This window comes from Aulonocara stuartgranti (genome assembly GCF_965226115.1).
Source record: "Aulonocara stuartgranti genome assembly, chromosome: 7".
NCBI classification, from domain to species: domain Eukaryota; kingdom Metazoa; phylum Chordata; class Actinopteri; order Cichliformes; family Cichlidae; genus Aulonocara; species Aulonocara stuartgranti.
In genome coordinates this window covers 44,861,652-44,876,310 of record NC_138945.1, presented here as the reverse complement: position 1 = coordinate 44,876,310, position 14,659 = coordinate 44,861,652, and the positions used below count along the sequence as shown (strand labels likewise).

Here is a 14,659-nt window from a genome sequence, read left to right as displayed (position 1 = left end):
TGCCAACACACTAATACACCAGTGATCACATAGTAACACCTCAGCAGTCTGTTAGCAAAAACAAGCAAGCCACAGCAACCAGTGGCTGAGTGTTTGTGGGGGTTTCATATCTCCACTAAATGAAAGCTGCAACCAACCCATAAATGTATGGGGCCCTTGTACCCACAACATAATACTGAGCGTGTATCAGCGCCATTTTACTCAATATGAACCCCCCTGTGTAGCAACACCAAAACAGTAAAGTTTAAGTACTGAATTGAACCTGAATAAAATTGTTAATAATAAAATGCCTTCACTGATCAATTATTTTGATTGAACTGAATCCAGATGCTGAACAGCAGCAGATGATTCCTGTAGTTTTCTGTCACCCTCTGGGCCCCTGTTGCACAGCTGAACCTTGTTCATTCACTTAACACTGCAAGAAATGTTCCCCCAACGTTCAAAACACTTCAAGGCTTTAATGTGAAAGTGGCCTCTTGTGGTATAAAACTGCAAACTGTATATAAAAAGATGGAGGAGAGGTGACTCTTACCCTAGGCATTATCACTGTTGTCCCAATGTGATTCTCTCTCTCTCTCTCTCTCTCTCTCTCTCTCTCTCTCTCTCTCTCTCTCTCTCTCCCCCTCTGTGTGTCTTTTAGATACAGACTGATCAGATTAGTTATCAGATAAGGCCAGCAATCCTAAATATCAAGGAGTATCCAAAAGGTGTATGAGCTAATTAATGCTGAGTGATAAACTAATGCTACAACTGTACTGATCAGAAACAAAAGAATATTTTTTTTCCACTTAATTTAATCAAAACTTGCTCCAAAATGCACCAACAGCACAAATAGAGGTAGAGAGGTCAAATTCAGTGGATATTTTTATTTAATTAATTAATTAATATATATTTTTTTGCAGTGGCCACTCCTGTCTCCCCCCGTCTCCGTGATACGCATGCACGCAGATGAACAGACAGATGGACAAACTTCTGCTGGAGCTCAAGGGCTGAAGGACACCGTAAAGCGCAGGTGATAAGCGGCTTTAATCGGTTAATTTGGCCTCGGTGGCCTTTGTGCTAGCGGGCTGCAGGCAAACACTCGGGAGCTGGAGACATCCACGGCACGACACTTTCTCTGCTGTCTGACCCCAGAGTCCTTCGGCTATCTTCCCAGCGTTAAAGAAAGAAGCAGTTTTCTATTGATATGAAGATTTTAATGAAAGATTTTAAAGAACTGCATCTGTATTCTTCTGGATTTTTTTTCATCACTAAATATTCTTTGTGACAAAAATCTGACTTCATCACCATATTTTTAATATTTAAATAAAAGTTTAACTTTGTAAATACCAACTTGTGTTTTTGTCCATCTGCTTTTACGCAGAGGATTTTTGCGTAAAAGGCGCAACGGTGCGCACTGGAGCTCGTCACTGCAGTCTGCTACAGTCTAAGTGGAGTCTGTGTGACAGCATGATAAGGCTACAGTGTGGCAGTCGGACTCCAACCCGGCCTTCATGAGCCCGTTGGCCGCGCTGCTGTGGCTCGGACGGGATCAGACCGACGCGGCGCAGATGGTGGCAAACCTGAGCGCAGCGCAGGAGGCGGGGACAGCGACCGCGGCACTGCACAACCTGCCTGCCCTGGTTTTCGGGGTGCTGCTGATCGTCGTCATCATCTGCGGCAACTTGATGGTGTGTCTGAGTGTGTTCGTCGAAAAGGCACTGAAAACCACCACCAACTACTTCATCGTGAGTCTGGCAGTGGCGGATCTGATGTTGGCGGTGCTCGTGCTGCCGCTCTTCGTCTATTCGGAGGTGAGATGCGACGGAACATACCGTCTTTGGAGATGTTAATTAACTGAGAAGGACCCATAACTGAGAGACACAGCTTCCAGTTCTGTCTTAGGCTGCTAATCTCACAGGAGTATTTAGATTCAGGGACCCTAAAAACTGTTGGATCTCTTTCTGAGTCTTTGGGCACCAGATGGCAGGTCATTGCAGTAGCAGTTCTGGATGGCGTTCAACCAACAAATTATTTGAAAAGGCATTAAAAAGTTCATTAAATGTGCAGAATAAACCCTAATAATAGCAGAATCCATTACCTCTTTAAAACCCATGTCAAACAGAAATTCACAGGAGCTGGTTGACTTGAGATATTTAATTCCAAAGTAAACCAAAAACATTTTGCTGCTACATAAAAGGTCAATTTTCACAATAGAAATTCCGTGTTTACATTTTCTGATCTTTGAGTTTTATTTCTGTAAAAGATTATATAGATTTTGCATAAAATATTAAACAGCAACAAACCAAAAAAACTAACAAACTAGGCAGTCGATGTTATTAAAATTGGTGAAAAACAGTAAGACCCATGCAGAAACCAGGAGACAGTTTGTGTAATCCACAAATTGATCTTCAGCTATGAAAATCACGATCACCCCAAATCTGCTTTTGTCAGCAAAGATATTCTCTAATGACTACATATCACCACCTTTCATTGTTCCTTATTGATCTTCAGAGTTCAGAGTGATGTTTTTATGCAATGCTCTGCAGGTTTGAAGCAAAGGTCAGTGGTGGTTTGACAGGGTCATGACCTGGTAAAGAAGCTGGACAGGACAGTTCAGTCCAGGTCAAACTTCCTGTTTACTCAGTAAACTCAGCACGTTACTCTGCACGAACATACAGTGACTTGAAGGTAATAAAACAAAATAAAGAAAAAAACATTTTTTGAAATATCAAAGGCTGCCAGCAACCTTTAGCTGGTGGAGTGCAGTTCCTTTATAAAAAAATCTCAAATCACCAAAGTTTCAGACCTTTTTATGCTCAACCATCTCTGATTTGCATACAAATTTTATGGTCCAAAGTTTGGACAGGCAGAATAATTGCTGTGAAATTTTAGCTTCATATGTCAAATACTTATTACAGAACAATTACAGCTCCGGATTCATTTTTATGATAAGAAGGGGAAGTGAAATGTTCAGGTTTTTATCTTTAATAGTTTTCAACTTCCTGTTCAACAATTGACTCTGATTTCAATGTGTGGAAAAAATGGTCTGAAAATACAGCCTGAAAAGTATTTGATATATGAAGCTAAAATATCATAGGAATCATTGCATACATTCAAACTTTGTATCATAAAGAAACTGTAGAGTAGAAGGCCCGTTTTGATTTCAGATTGTGTGTCAAGGTAATTTTTGGTACGAGTAAACATTAAACGACAAGCATTTGTCTGCCTCTCAGTTCCAGGATGGTGTATGGACCCTCAACACTACCATCTGTGATGGTCTCATGACGATGGATGTTATGTTGTGTACTGCCTCCATCTTCAATCTCTGTGCTATCAGCATTGACAGGTCAGTACTCACCTGTACAGGTACACACAGCAGGATCTTGTGTTGTTCCCTTACATTGAAGCCGCACGGCAAGAGAACAGCAGACAATCAGCAGTTCGCTTGATGGACGGTATTTAACAAAAATCTCATCCTGGTGGTGATGATACAGGGAGTGCCAGTAGGTCAGTGATCTTGACAATAGGAATATTAGCTGAATTTCTTGGAACAAAATTTTAAGAACAATTACAAATTGTTCTTGAACAGTTGGGTCTCATTGAAAGTTATATTGCTTTCAAGAAGACCATACATCTGCAGCCTCTTCCCTTGAAGTTCACATATTGCTGTTTTGAACAGCAGTTAACACCAGCCTGTTTAAATGCTCTGGACCAGTAGCTGTGTAAAAGATTTTTTTTTGCTATGTTTATGGCTTTCAGCATATACTGAACATAAAGAGGTGTCACTTCAGTCATTGGTTAGCACGGGAATTTGAAACCTGCCACAGCTTTCCACTTGGAGCCAGGTCCTTCCAAAAGAGGAAGGTTAGGCTTTTTACACTCTAAAAACTCTTCACTCTTGTTACACTCCCATGACAACACAAAAAAGAATTCAGAAACCACAGGGGTCCTAAAGCCTTTTAAAGTATTACTGATGTCAAAATAATGCAAAAAGTACCTAAGAATACCTGCAGCATTTACTACAATGTAGTAATGTATACTTTTTAGTGGAGTGAATACTGTAATATGTTTTACAGCAGTAGGTTCTGTGAAAGATGCAAGAATGCCGCTCAGATTAGGATTGAACTTTCCACAGAGCACTGTGGCTGTTCTGTGTCTGTTGTCCTATTACAGCTGATGTTCCACACCTTACAAACCATCGACGTCTGACACTTTAAACCCTTTGTATTTCGTTCATTTAGTAACAGTATGGATCTGAATTATTCCCCCTCTTTAAGCTGTTAAAATGCCTAACAGCTTTTCTTCAACACTCTAACTAAAAAGTAGACCTTAGAATAAATGGAGACAGCTGGAACCAGAGATCTTTTTAGTCTGATCTGCATGATTGAACTTTAAGATGGGTTTCAGGGAGCTGCCATGTTGCTCATAACGATGGTGCTGTCAGGCTATTAGAAGATGCTCTCCATATTAGCTTACAGACATTTCGTCTGTTAAAGAAGTGCTAAGTTCAGTTCATTAACTTCGCAGTTATTCAGTTATTAAACGTGACATTAGTAAATGTACAAACCACCAAGGTAAGTGGAAGGTCATCCTGTGGGAAACAAGATGTTAGTTTTTGTAAAGCTTTTCATTTAAATCCACACATTCTAACCTTGTGGTGAAATTAAAAGTTAAAAGATCATCAGATATATTTTAGTACTCTCCATTCTCTCGGAACTCAGGAATGTATCTATACAAACATACATCTTGAGATACATCACAGGAAACACTTTGAAATGCTACTGGCCAGTTTAAATGACTTTCATGTCAAGTTGATCCATCCTCTGTACAAAAAAATTAAAAGATCATGACTGAGAAAATGAGTGAGTATGACTCATCATCTGGGTGTTATGAATGTCCCGACTAGATTTTGTGCAAAACTATAAAGTAGATGTTGAGATAAATATCAAGAAAACAACTAGAAAATTCAAACAGACGTCACAAGACTCCGTATCCCATCAAAATATTTTTGTGTAGATAGTACATCGATAGATACTAATGAATGATACGTGATCTTATATTTATCTTATATATTCTACTCTACTGAAGGGCTCAAAGCATTTTATACAACATTCCTCATTCACACAAACACTATTCTATGTTTAAGTGCTTAAGCGTTAACTGAGAGTCACACACATTCATATAATGAACGCATCAGAGACCAACTTGGGGTTCAGTATCTTGCTGAAGTATGCTTTGGCATGCAGACTGGAATAGCCATCAAACCACCAACCTTCCGATTAGTAGATGATCTGCTTTGTCTCCTGAACTACAGCCACTCCGTTGTAGCTTGGACCACAATACTGGAAAAACAGATACAGGCTTAAACTCCACGTGTTCATTCCCGGAGTGGACTCCTAGAAAAAATATGAGGAAAAACTGTACAGTTGATGAAAAGAATGAGGTAAAGATTCACAACTAATGTAGAGACTCAAGACTCAAGAGTTTTAACTGGCCTCTCATGATTCAGGAACATTCAGGGACACCATCAGATCCAAAGCTTGTCAGGGTCCGATGGTTCTGATATGTCGGCGACCTTTTGTCTGACTCCTGTAAAAGCGCCAAAAGAAAACCCCCCAGAAAAGGCAAAAGAATTTAAATCCCCAAATGAGGGATGAGCCAACTGCTGATGAACTGCCAGGTTCGCTCGGCGCTTGTTAGTATGTCTCATGAGATTATCCGAACTCTCAGCCGATGTTGAGGGATGACAAAAATTCAGGATGCTCTTCAAATCTGATGTCCTGACTCCAGAAAATATGATTACATCAAAGACTGATGGGGAGCAGTGAAGTTAACGTGGACTGATGATGATGATCTGAAGCTTTTTGAAGTAGCCAGCAGCGTTTAGAGGTTTAACTGGATGACAGTCTGAATAATTCAAGAGGCAGGTCAGGAGGCAGAATCTGAAGGTCTGCACAGAGTCCACCTGCTGTTAATGTTCAGGTCTGAAGAAGGAACTCTTCTAGTTTTTAAAAAGCTGCCTGATAAGCAGCCGGTTTGACAGAGTCACTTTAGAGGGCTAGGGGCTTCTTTCAGAGTTTTATTTATTTACACAGTAAAAACAAAACAGAAAAAAAGATTAAGATGAAACTGGAAACATCCTACAGCTACAGCATCTTTCAGTCCCAACTGTAACTAATCACATAGTTACTGGCTGCAGTGTTTGAAGAGTACTTAAATTCTGCACTAGTGTGAAGATTCAGGTTAGTTTGAGTTTATTTCCATAAAAAGATAAAATTGCCTTCAGTCTTAAAGAATTGTTAAGATGGCAGTGGAATTGGTACATGCCAATTTTAGGTGTTCTCAGCAGCAGACAGCCTTCCTGTGGTGAGCACTCTGAGTGTGGAGAACTACAATGTACAGTGCATTCTGATACCAGAGGATAAATCCTTCAAGCCCACCTTGAGACATTTTAAAAATCTTTTTAGTTCTTCTGCTATAGGGTTTGCAAAACAAATAAATCCTCTGGATGGGTTTTGTTCTTTTGTGGCTGTAAGACCACTGCATGCTTTTGGACATACTGGGACAAGAAATAAGGATAATAACACAAAACACCATCAGTACCAACTTAGAACCATATATCATAAACAAAACCTAAACCTAGTGTAGCAGCTCTAAGCTGGCTGTGATGCCATATTTCTGGCCCCTCTTGCAGGTTCATCGCTGTGTCAATCCCGCTCAACTACAACAGGAAGCATGTGGACCTGCGGCAAGTTGTTTTGCTGTCGGCCACCTGGATCCTGGCCTTGGCTGTAGCCTCGCCAATCATCTTTGGCATCAACAATGTCCCAGGCCGCGATCCGAGGGAATGTAAACTAGAGAATGATGACTATGTTCTGTATTCTTCCGTCTGCTCCTTCTTCATCCCCTGCCCCATCATGCTGCTGCTGTACTGTGGCATGTTCCGCGGCCTGCGACGATGGGAGGAGGCACGTAAAGCCAAGCTGAAGGACAGCATCCAGGCGTGCCGCAAGCTGCAGGAGGCCACAGCCACGTTGCCTCCTCTGGCTTCGCTGCCACCTCTGCTGCCTCCCATTATAGAGCGAGACCCAGCAGATACTCTCAATGAAGCATCCACCTTGCAGTCCCCAGACCTGCCCCCGAACTCAACAGAGAACAAAGACGGCCCTGTGCCAGCGGTCAGTTTTGCAGAGATTAAGTTCAACCACGACCCGCGCAGAAGAAAAAGGGCCAAGATCAACAGCCGCGAGAGGAAGGCTATGAAGGTGCTTCCTGTCGTTGTGGGTGAGTTCACTTCCTTCAGTAGCATTGAGGAGACATTTTAACTGAAAACGTTATAATCTAAAACCAAGCTGCCTTTGTAGTGGAAATTGGTTCGCTGTTGTTATTGGCCCTGTCGCTGCTGTGGCATTGGTTGGACTCTGAATGCTGAGGAGGCAGGCCAACGGAAAACAAGGAATTGAACACTTTAACTTTTCCTTGATGTTCTGCAGATATATATATATTTTTAGAGCAATATTTGATAGAAGTCCTGTTATAGAAATCCACATCATTGGGCTTGTTTTCAGTAACATCCTAACCACATAAGGCTGAATTAGGAACGTGCCCTGGGCTTACAAAAGCCCAAAGTGCAGCAAATCTTGTTGTACTAAGAACAACACTGATGTAACACAAACAAATGGCACAATTTAAGTGTCACACATTAAAGGTGGGCCCTGCGGCTGGTGTAGAGTCTGGATTTCAGGGATAATTTTACCCACTTTGAAGATATAAATGGTGTTGAAAGGTCAAAACACCATAACATAAAATAAATACAATAAAAGAAAACATGAAATCAAACAAATACAATATCATGTGACAAAAACAAACTAAAACACAGGCACCACAACATAAAAAACACGATGGGACTCAAACTGAGCTTGAATTAACAGCAATGGTATAAAAGTGAATTTTAAGACGGGATGTAAAAGACTGGAGGGACCCTGCAGTATGAATATCAAGTGGCAGGATATTCCAGAGTCTAGGAGCCTGATCCTGACATGAAAGCCTGATCCCCTCTAAATGAGGTCATTAAAGAAGGTATGCATACTTACTGATATTCAAAATATATATTGTCATTTGAAAAACAATCAACCATCATTATTTTTCTTCTTGTCCTTCTTGCTAAAACTGTTGCTGTTGATTTGATTGTCGGCGAACCTTTAAAGTGAATGTTGTTATGTCAGACATCTCTGCTCTGCGGCTACCTGAACTCTTCACCGCCACCTCTGATGCCTATCCCGAGGCACTAACAGATCAATTAGAAAGGGGTCAGTCTATTAATAGCAGCCAGCTTTGCTCCCTAATGCGAACAAGTGCTTTCCTTTAGCACACAGCAGCCAATCCTTACAGCTCCTTAAGCTCAAATCCAATTATTGGTTAAGGCCATGTCAGGTGCATGTTTAAGTGTGCAGGTAAGGCTCATGTTTAAGTGACAGTCTGAGCAATATAATCCAAATATATTAGGTGGTTTATACAGTACTAGTCAAGGAAAAAATACTTTTAGAAAGCTCGTTGCGAGCACTGTTTTATCAATAGGTATAAATTGTGTTTGGGTCAGGTGCTCTCCATTATCAATGGGATCAATGAGAGAAAATATGAGAGAAAGAAACTCTAAGTTACAATGTCCTAAGTGGATTTTTACCAAATTAAAAAAAATGAATTTTTGGTACAGGTAGCCTGAGAAAGATGTATACTGAGTTAGTTAATCAGAGAGGCTCAGTGGACAAAAGCGAGTGTTGGTATAGTCTTTTTGTGACCAGAGGTTATAGTGATGCACAGTAATTAGTTTTTTCTACTTTGATGCAATGGTTCCATAATGTGGTGGTTTAAACATTTATTTAACAAGACAAAGATCCAAAACATGCAGAACAACACAAATACTGGGAATAAATCCAAAAATCATAACATGAGACTTAGTGTTCAATCCCAGTTGGTAGATATGAAGGGCACTTAGTGGGTTAAAGTAACCAGGTGTCCCACTTTAAACCAGACTGTACAGCATTTTCAGTCTTCAGTATCTCCATCTTCATCTGCTGCTGTGGTGACTCGTCATCAACATTTAGATTCCAGGAGATTCTGTCCTAAATCCTGTCACGACTGAGATCTGTTCTGCTTTGATGGTTAATTGCCATATAGCGGGGGAGATACTCCTCTACTTGAACAAGCTTGATTATCTACATTTTTGTTCAGAAATTGACATACAGACATCATGGGCATGCATGCCATGGTCATTTTGGTCCATCATTTGAGCTATTCTTTTTCCAGGGTGGGATGATTGTACAGCATATATCTTTCATGACTTAAAAACAGATTTGGGTGCACAAATTTGAATGTATTCAGGATTTTCTTTAATTGACACATGGTCAAAATAATATATACAGGCTCAAATATATACACAGATTCTCTTAAATATAATACAAGTGGTCATGAAGGTTCTATAATTTGCTAACTTGACAAAATCATGGCCTAATTTCTTGTTAGTGATTGTGATTGAATAAAACCAGTAGTTTCTCTTTGCCAGCATAAAAAGGATTTATTTGAAAGCACTCATTGGACTAACTAATACTCAGAACAGTGTGAAAGTCCATAAAACTTAGTGTAGATCAAACAAGGAGAACTGTAGATTTACATAATTTGGGAAGGTCTCTTGAATGAATCAATTTCCAAACAACTGCAAATTCCAAAATCATCAGTTTAAAAAATTGTATGCAAGTACAAGTTATTCAGATGTGTCACCACTTTGCCAAAGTCTCGAAGGAGACCCAATCTTTCACCCTCAAAAGATAGGAAAAGGATGTTCAGGAACAATCCAGGAATCACCAACACCCAATCCTGTCATGAATTGGAAACTGCTGGAACACTACCATCAGTGTCCACAAGGAAGTGAGTTTTGCTTTGCGATGAATTGAGACCGTGCTGACCAAGAAAGAAGCTGTGCTCCAAAATTGGGACTTTCAAGCTTGACTGAAATTTGCAACTGCCCACATAGACAAGCCAAATGCCTCCTGGAGAAATGTTTTATGGTTAGACAAGACAAATATTGAGCTATTAGCCAGTGAAAGAGGGAGTAATGGTGAGACTTTAAAACCTAAGAACACTATAACGATTGTCAAGAGTGGTAGTGGTAACATCATGCCCCAAGGCTGTTTTGCTGCTAGTGGCACTGGTACATACACCAAGTGGATAGAGTAATGAAGAAGAACTGCCTCCAAATTCTTCAACTTCACCTCAAGTTGGAAACTTGTAGATGGTTAAAACTTGGACACAACTGAGTATTCCAACAGGACAGTGGTCCACATTAAGTCCAAACATTAAGTTTCACTCATCTTCTTGCTTTCTTGAGTGTGCAAAGAATCTATTCTTATCATTACTTCGACTTTCCCATACCACCAAACTCAATGCTGACACCATTGCTGTAATCCAGTCGTCGCCTTTGAATCCTATCACCAGTGAGATCTGTTCTGCTATCATGGGTCAGTGTGGTCAAATAACTGAAGTGAATTCTGCATCTCAAAAATCCTGTTTAATTCTTCCAAACAATCTCTCTTATTGAAATATCAGTGGGGACGAATGCATATATTTTTATCCCTGGATGTATACTCTTGACTCTGTGTGGATTCAAATTTCTGGACCCTGAATTCTTGTTTTTCCACCCTGGAAGAATCAAATCACTAGTCCAATTTTACCATGACATTCATGTGCATGACAAATGTATGTAAACCTCTGTCCACAACTAAATATATTAATACTATGTTAATATGCATAATATGTGAATGATATCTGTTTTGCTTAACTTTAAAATGAAATGTATTTTCTCTGTAAACGCTGACTTTTTGCTCTTTAGGATCAGAAGTATTGATTTCACAGAGACGAAGCATTCATCTCCTGATTCCTGTTTCTCTCCCAAAGGTGCCTTCCTATTCTGCTGGACTCCTTTCTTTGTCCTCCACACAATGCGAGCACGCTGTCAAGAGTGCCACATCCCGCCAGCCCTAATGAGCGTGGTGACGTGGCTGGGCTATGTCAACAGCGCCCTGAACCCCGTCATATACACTGTCTTCAACACTGAGTTCAGGAACTTCTTCAAAAAAGTCCTCCAGCGCTGTTGCTCATAGAACTACCGGAGTGGACGCTGCTCCGTGGACCATTCTTAAACGCACAACAGCTGCAAGAGATGCTGCTGACTGTTTATATACTGTCTTTAGTCTGTTTATGTTGCCATGGTTTCCTTCCTCTGTGAGGTTTTTATTTTTCTACATTTGATGACAGCAAAGTGTGTTTGAGCTTCATGTTTCATGTGAAGAAGCTATTCTCTTAGTCTATAAGGTGGATCAATAGCATTTTTGCCATACACAACTTATTTTATATGTTGAAACTCATCTTTTCAGAATAAATGTTTTTGCTGAAAATACACATTAATAAGAATAGTCTCTTTCAGAGTTTGAGGCACGCTTGAGAAAATGTTGACGAGTGCACAGATGAATCCAAGATGTAGGTGGAAGCAGACGGGTGTTGTGGAAGTTTTCCATTTAAATAAAGCCTGCAGACGAGCGGTGAGCGGTAGCTAACGTTCTTTAATCCAAACACACAAAGAACAGAACACCAAGCTTGTGGAGAGCCCACATGACCGCGGGGCAGGGTCAGCAGAGTCTCACTGAGTCTAACGTGGCTCTCAGTTAAATACCTTCTCCAGGAACAAAAGGCAGTACACACTTGTTTCACACCTTAAGGTTCACACTCCCTTGCTACCTCCCAGAGTCCTCGAAGAGACAAAAGACTCTTCCTGTGGAGCTGTCTGCTTCCCCCCAACTTCCTTACTACACCCCCACCATTTGTCTTACTGTATGAGTGTCAGACATGTTAAAATCCAGCGGCACCAAGGCATTATACAATAAAATAATGTGATTAATACATAAGTAAAAGAAATTCCTATACACGGGCAATCATTACGTCGTCATAAAATCATTTGTAAGCCCTTTTGCCAGGAAAGTAGTTGAAAATGTAGTCATCAAATGCCACTGAAAGGTTTTAATCTGCCATGGTGGAGTGTGATGTAGGACCCAAATGCAGATAGAGTGAGCTGGAGTACGAACAAAAAGCCAGCTGTTTATTTAGGCTGGTAACCCAATAGCAAAACCAAACAGAAATCAGCATGATCAAAACTGGAGCACTAGGGATTCTAGGGAATACATGGGATTTAGGGATTTTTACACACAAAAATAATCTCATTAATAACTGAAAACACCATAAATACAAGAATCTAAAAATAAATCCAACACTTGAGCAGAAACCCAGGGTCCATGGCAATAATCCTCTTAACCTCCCAAGGCTAAGTTGTTTTTGTTTTTGTGTTGTTCTTGAGTGTTAAACTGTTCACACCACACATTACACATCTATTCCATTAAAGTCATAACAACAGACTTTATGATTCAAGTCATCAGGTAGCAGGTAATTCCCACTAGGCTGAATGAGCTAATCCAGTCAATGCCTTTACATTCAAATGAGTTCCCTCTGCTCGAGACTTGTTCTATTACTGACTAACTTTTTTAAGACTGAAAGCTGGGGGCGTGGCCACTTCGATCAATATGTGGACACTGTGTGTTGCACTTCACTTCTTGTTGGATTCACTTAATTGGACTTCTGCTGTGTTTGTGTTGCTGATGCCTTTTGGAGTTTTTTGTTTGTTTCTTTGTTTTTTTTATGGAATTATCTGATATATAACATGATGATATATAACATTATTCTTCAGATTTTAAGAATGAAATTCATGTTGCAAACACATGTGGTGTTTGTAGATGAAGATCAGATCCCCAGCAGCTAGAACACTAACCCCACGGCTTTAAAATGAGTGCACAATCCAAATGGTGATGCCAGGGTGGCTATGTCTATCTCATATATACAGTCTATGGTTATTGTGAGTGGAAATGGCCACATGTAGGTTAATATTACTGTCATGACCCAAGAAAACAATTTCTAAGCAACCATATTCAGACATGGTAAAAAGTAACAAGTACACTTTCAATTCTTAAGTTTTACACAGTAGGACATGAAAAACAAACAAACAATCATAACCTGAACATGACATATTACTCCACAATGTCATTATGTATTTAAGAATTAATTGAGGTTTGTGGTTTTATGTACAACTCTCACTTTGGGCCAAGCTTTCGCTGTCAGAGAGATGGTCACACATTTGACTCTGTAATACTTTAGGAGTTTATGACTGGATCAAATCATTGCCCTTCCACAACCCTGCTTGACAGTTGGTGTGAGATGTATGTGGTACTGGGCATTATGAGAAAAAATCATTACTTTTGGTCTCATCGCCCAAAAGGACGTTGTTCCAGAAGTCTTGTAGTCTGTTTAGATGCAGCTTTGCAAAAATAAACTGTGCTGCCATGTTCTTTTCTTTTTTTCCTGGCAAACCTTCCAACCTTCCACAAGCCATACTTGTTCAGTCTTTTTCAAACTGTACTGCCATGAACTTGTCTGCTTTTATAGAGGTGGACACACATGTTGGTGATTCGTTAGTCAAGTGCATTTGATTAGCAGCACCTGGCTGCTATATAACCTCTTAATTCCTATGGAAGCAGTATGGCTGTACTTAGGTTTTCTCATTGTTTTTGCATTTTTCTTAAATAAATAATGATACTGAGTGTTTCTTTTCCAGCCACCTTTTTCACTCACTATGTGTTTATACACCAAACTGCATTTAATTATTAGTTATTATTAACCTCTGGCTCTCTTCTACAGCACGTCTTTGTCCTGTCCTCCTCCCCCCTGCCCCCAACCGGTCGCAGCAGATGGGCGCCCCTCATTGAGCATGGTTTTGCTGGAGGTTTCTTCCTGTTAAGTGCTTGCTCATAGGGGGTCATATGATTGTCTTGATTTTCTCTGTTTTCTCTGAATTATTGTAGGGTCTTTACCTTACAATATAAAGCGCCTTGAGGCAACTGTTGTTGTGATTTGGTGCTATATAAATTAAACTGAATTGATATGAAATACAGTCTCATGTGTTGTTCATCTGAGATTGCATTTCCTAATGTTAATATCTGATAAGGACCAGATTATCTTTATTATGTGTTATACACTCCTTAGGGTTGAAATAGGGCATTCTTACTTTTTGCTATCGCTCTATCTTGATTTCGCAATTTAGGTGTTTTCAAATCATATTTTTTCATTATGGATAATTAGATCATCCATAATGATTACCAAAAAGAATTTCACTGCGGCACCACCATGTAATTTATAACACTGCTACATCACTGCAGCAAAGGGAGATTGTAAGCCATAATGTCAGCAGAAGTAAGCTTTATAACTAGTGTTTAAGTTGCTCCTAACATCAGTCCTGACTGAATGGGGTCCCTACAGAACCTTGAACACACAAAAGAACATTATCATTATTTGATAGTGAAAAGTCAAGAAGGCCAACAGATTACATCAATCAAAACAGGCCAGGCCAACAGGGAAGGCGATTTTTTAAATCCCTCAACTCTACATTTACAGATGTGAATTTTGGCATTAAGTCAATAAAATTGCCTCGCTGTGGTTAGGCTAAGCAGTAAGTGCCAGAAATGGCTCGTTCCGTCACTATCAGTGATCAGCAGCAGACACCTGAGTGCTGCTGGGCCTGAGA

At 40.1% G+C, this 14,659-nt stretch overlaps 1 protein-coding gene across 1 annotated transcript; it reads left to right on the top strand.

Moving 5' to 3' along the window:
• The first annotated feature begins 680 nt into the window (after window positions 1-680).
• Window positions 681-13,679, top strand: drd4a (dopamine receptor D4a). The gene is made up of 5 exons (XM_082541060.1): window positions 681-1,012; window positions 1,364-1,793; window positions 3,216-3,328; window positions 6,677-7,266; window positions 10,933-13,679. Exons 2-5 carry the CDS (start codon window positions 1,494-1,496, stop codon window positions 11,136-11,138), a joined length of 1,209 nt encoding a protein of 402 aa, XP_082397186.1. The 5' UTR covers window positions 681-1,012; window positions 1,364-1,493; the 3' UTR covers window positions 11,139-13,679.
• The last annotated feature ends 980 nt before the right edge of the window (window positions 13,680-14,659 follow it).

Bases quoted from the DNA above. Each gene is read 5' to 3' on its own strand.
- drd4a (XM_082541060.1), top strand. From the start codon at position 1,494: ATGAGCCCGTTGGCCGCGCTGCTGTGGCTCGGACGGGATCAGACCGAC. The intron at 1,794-3,215 runs GTGAGATGCGAC...TCTGCCTCTCAG, and splicing joins CGCTCTTCGTCTATTCGGAG to TTCCAGGATGGTGTATGGAC. The intron at 3,329-6,676 runs GTCAGTACTCAC...CCCCTCTTGCAG, and splicing joins TGTGCTATCAGCATTGACAG to GTTCATCGCTGTGTCAATCC.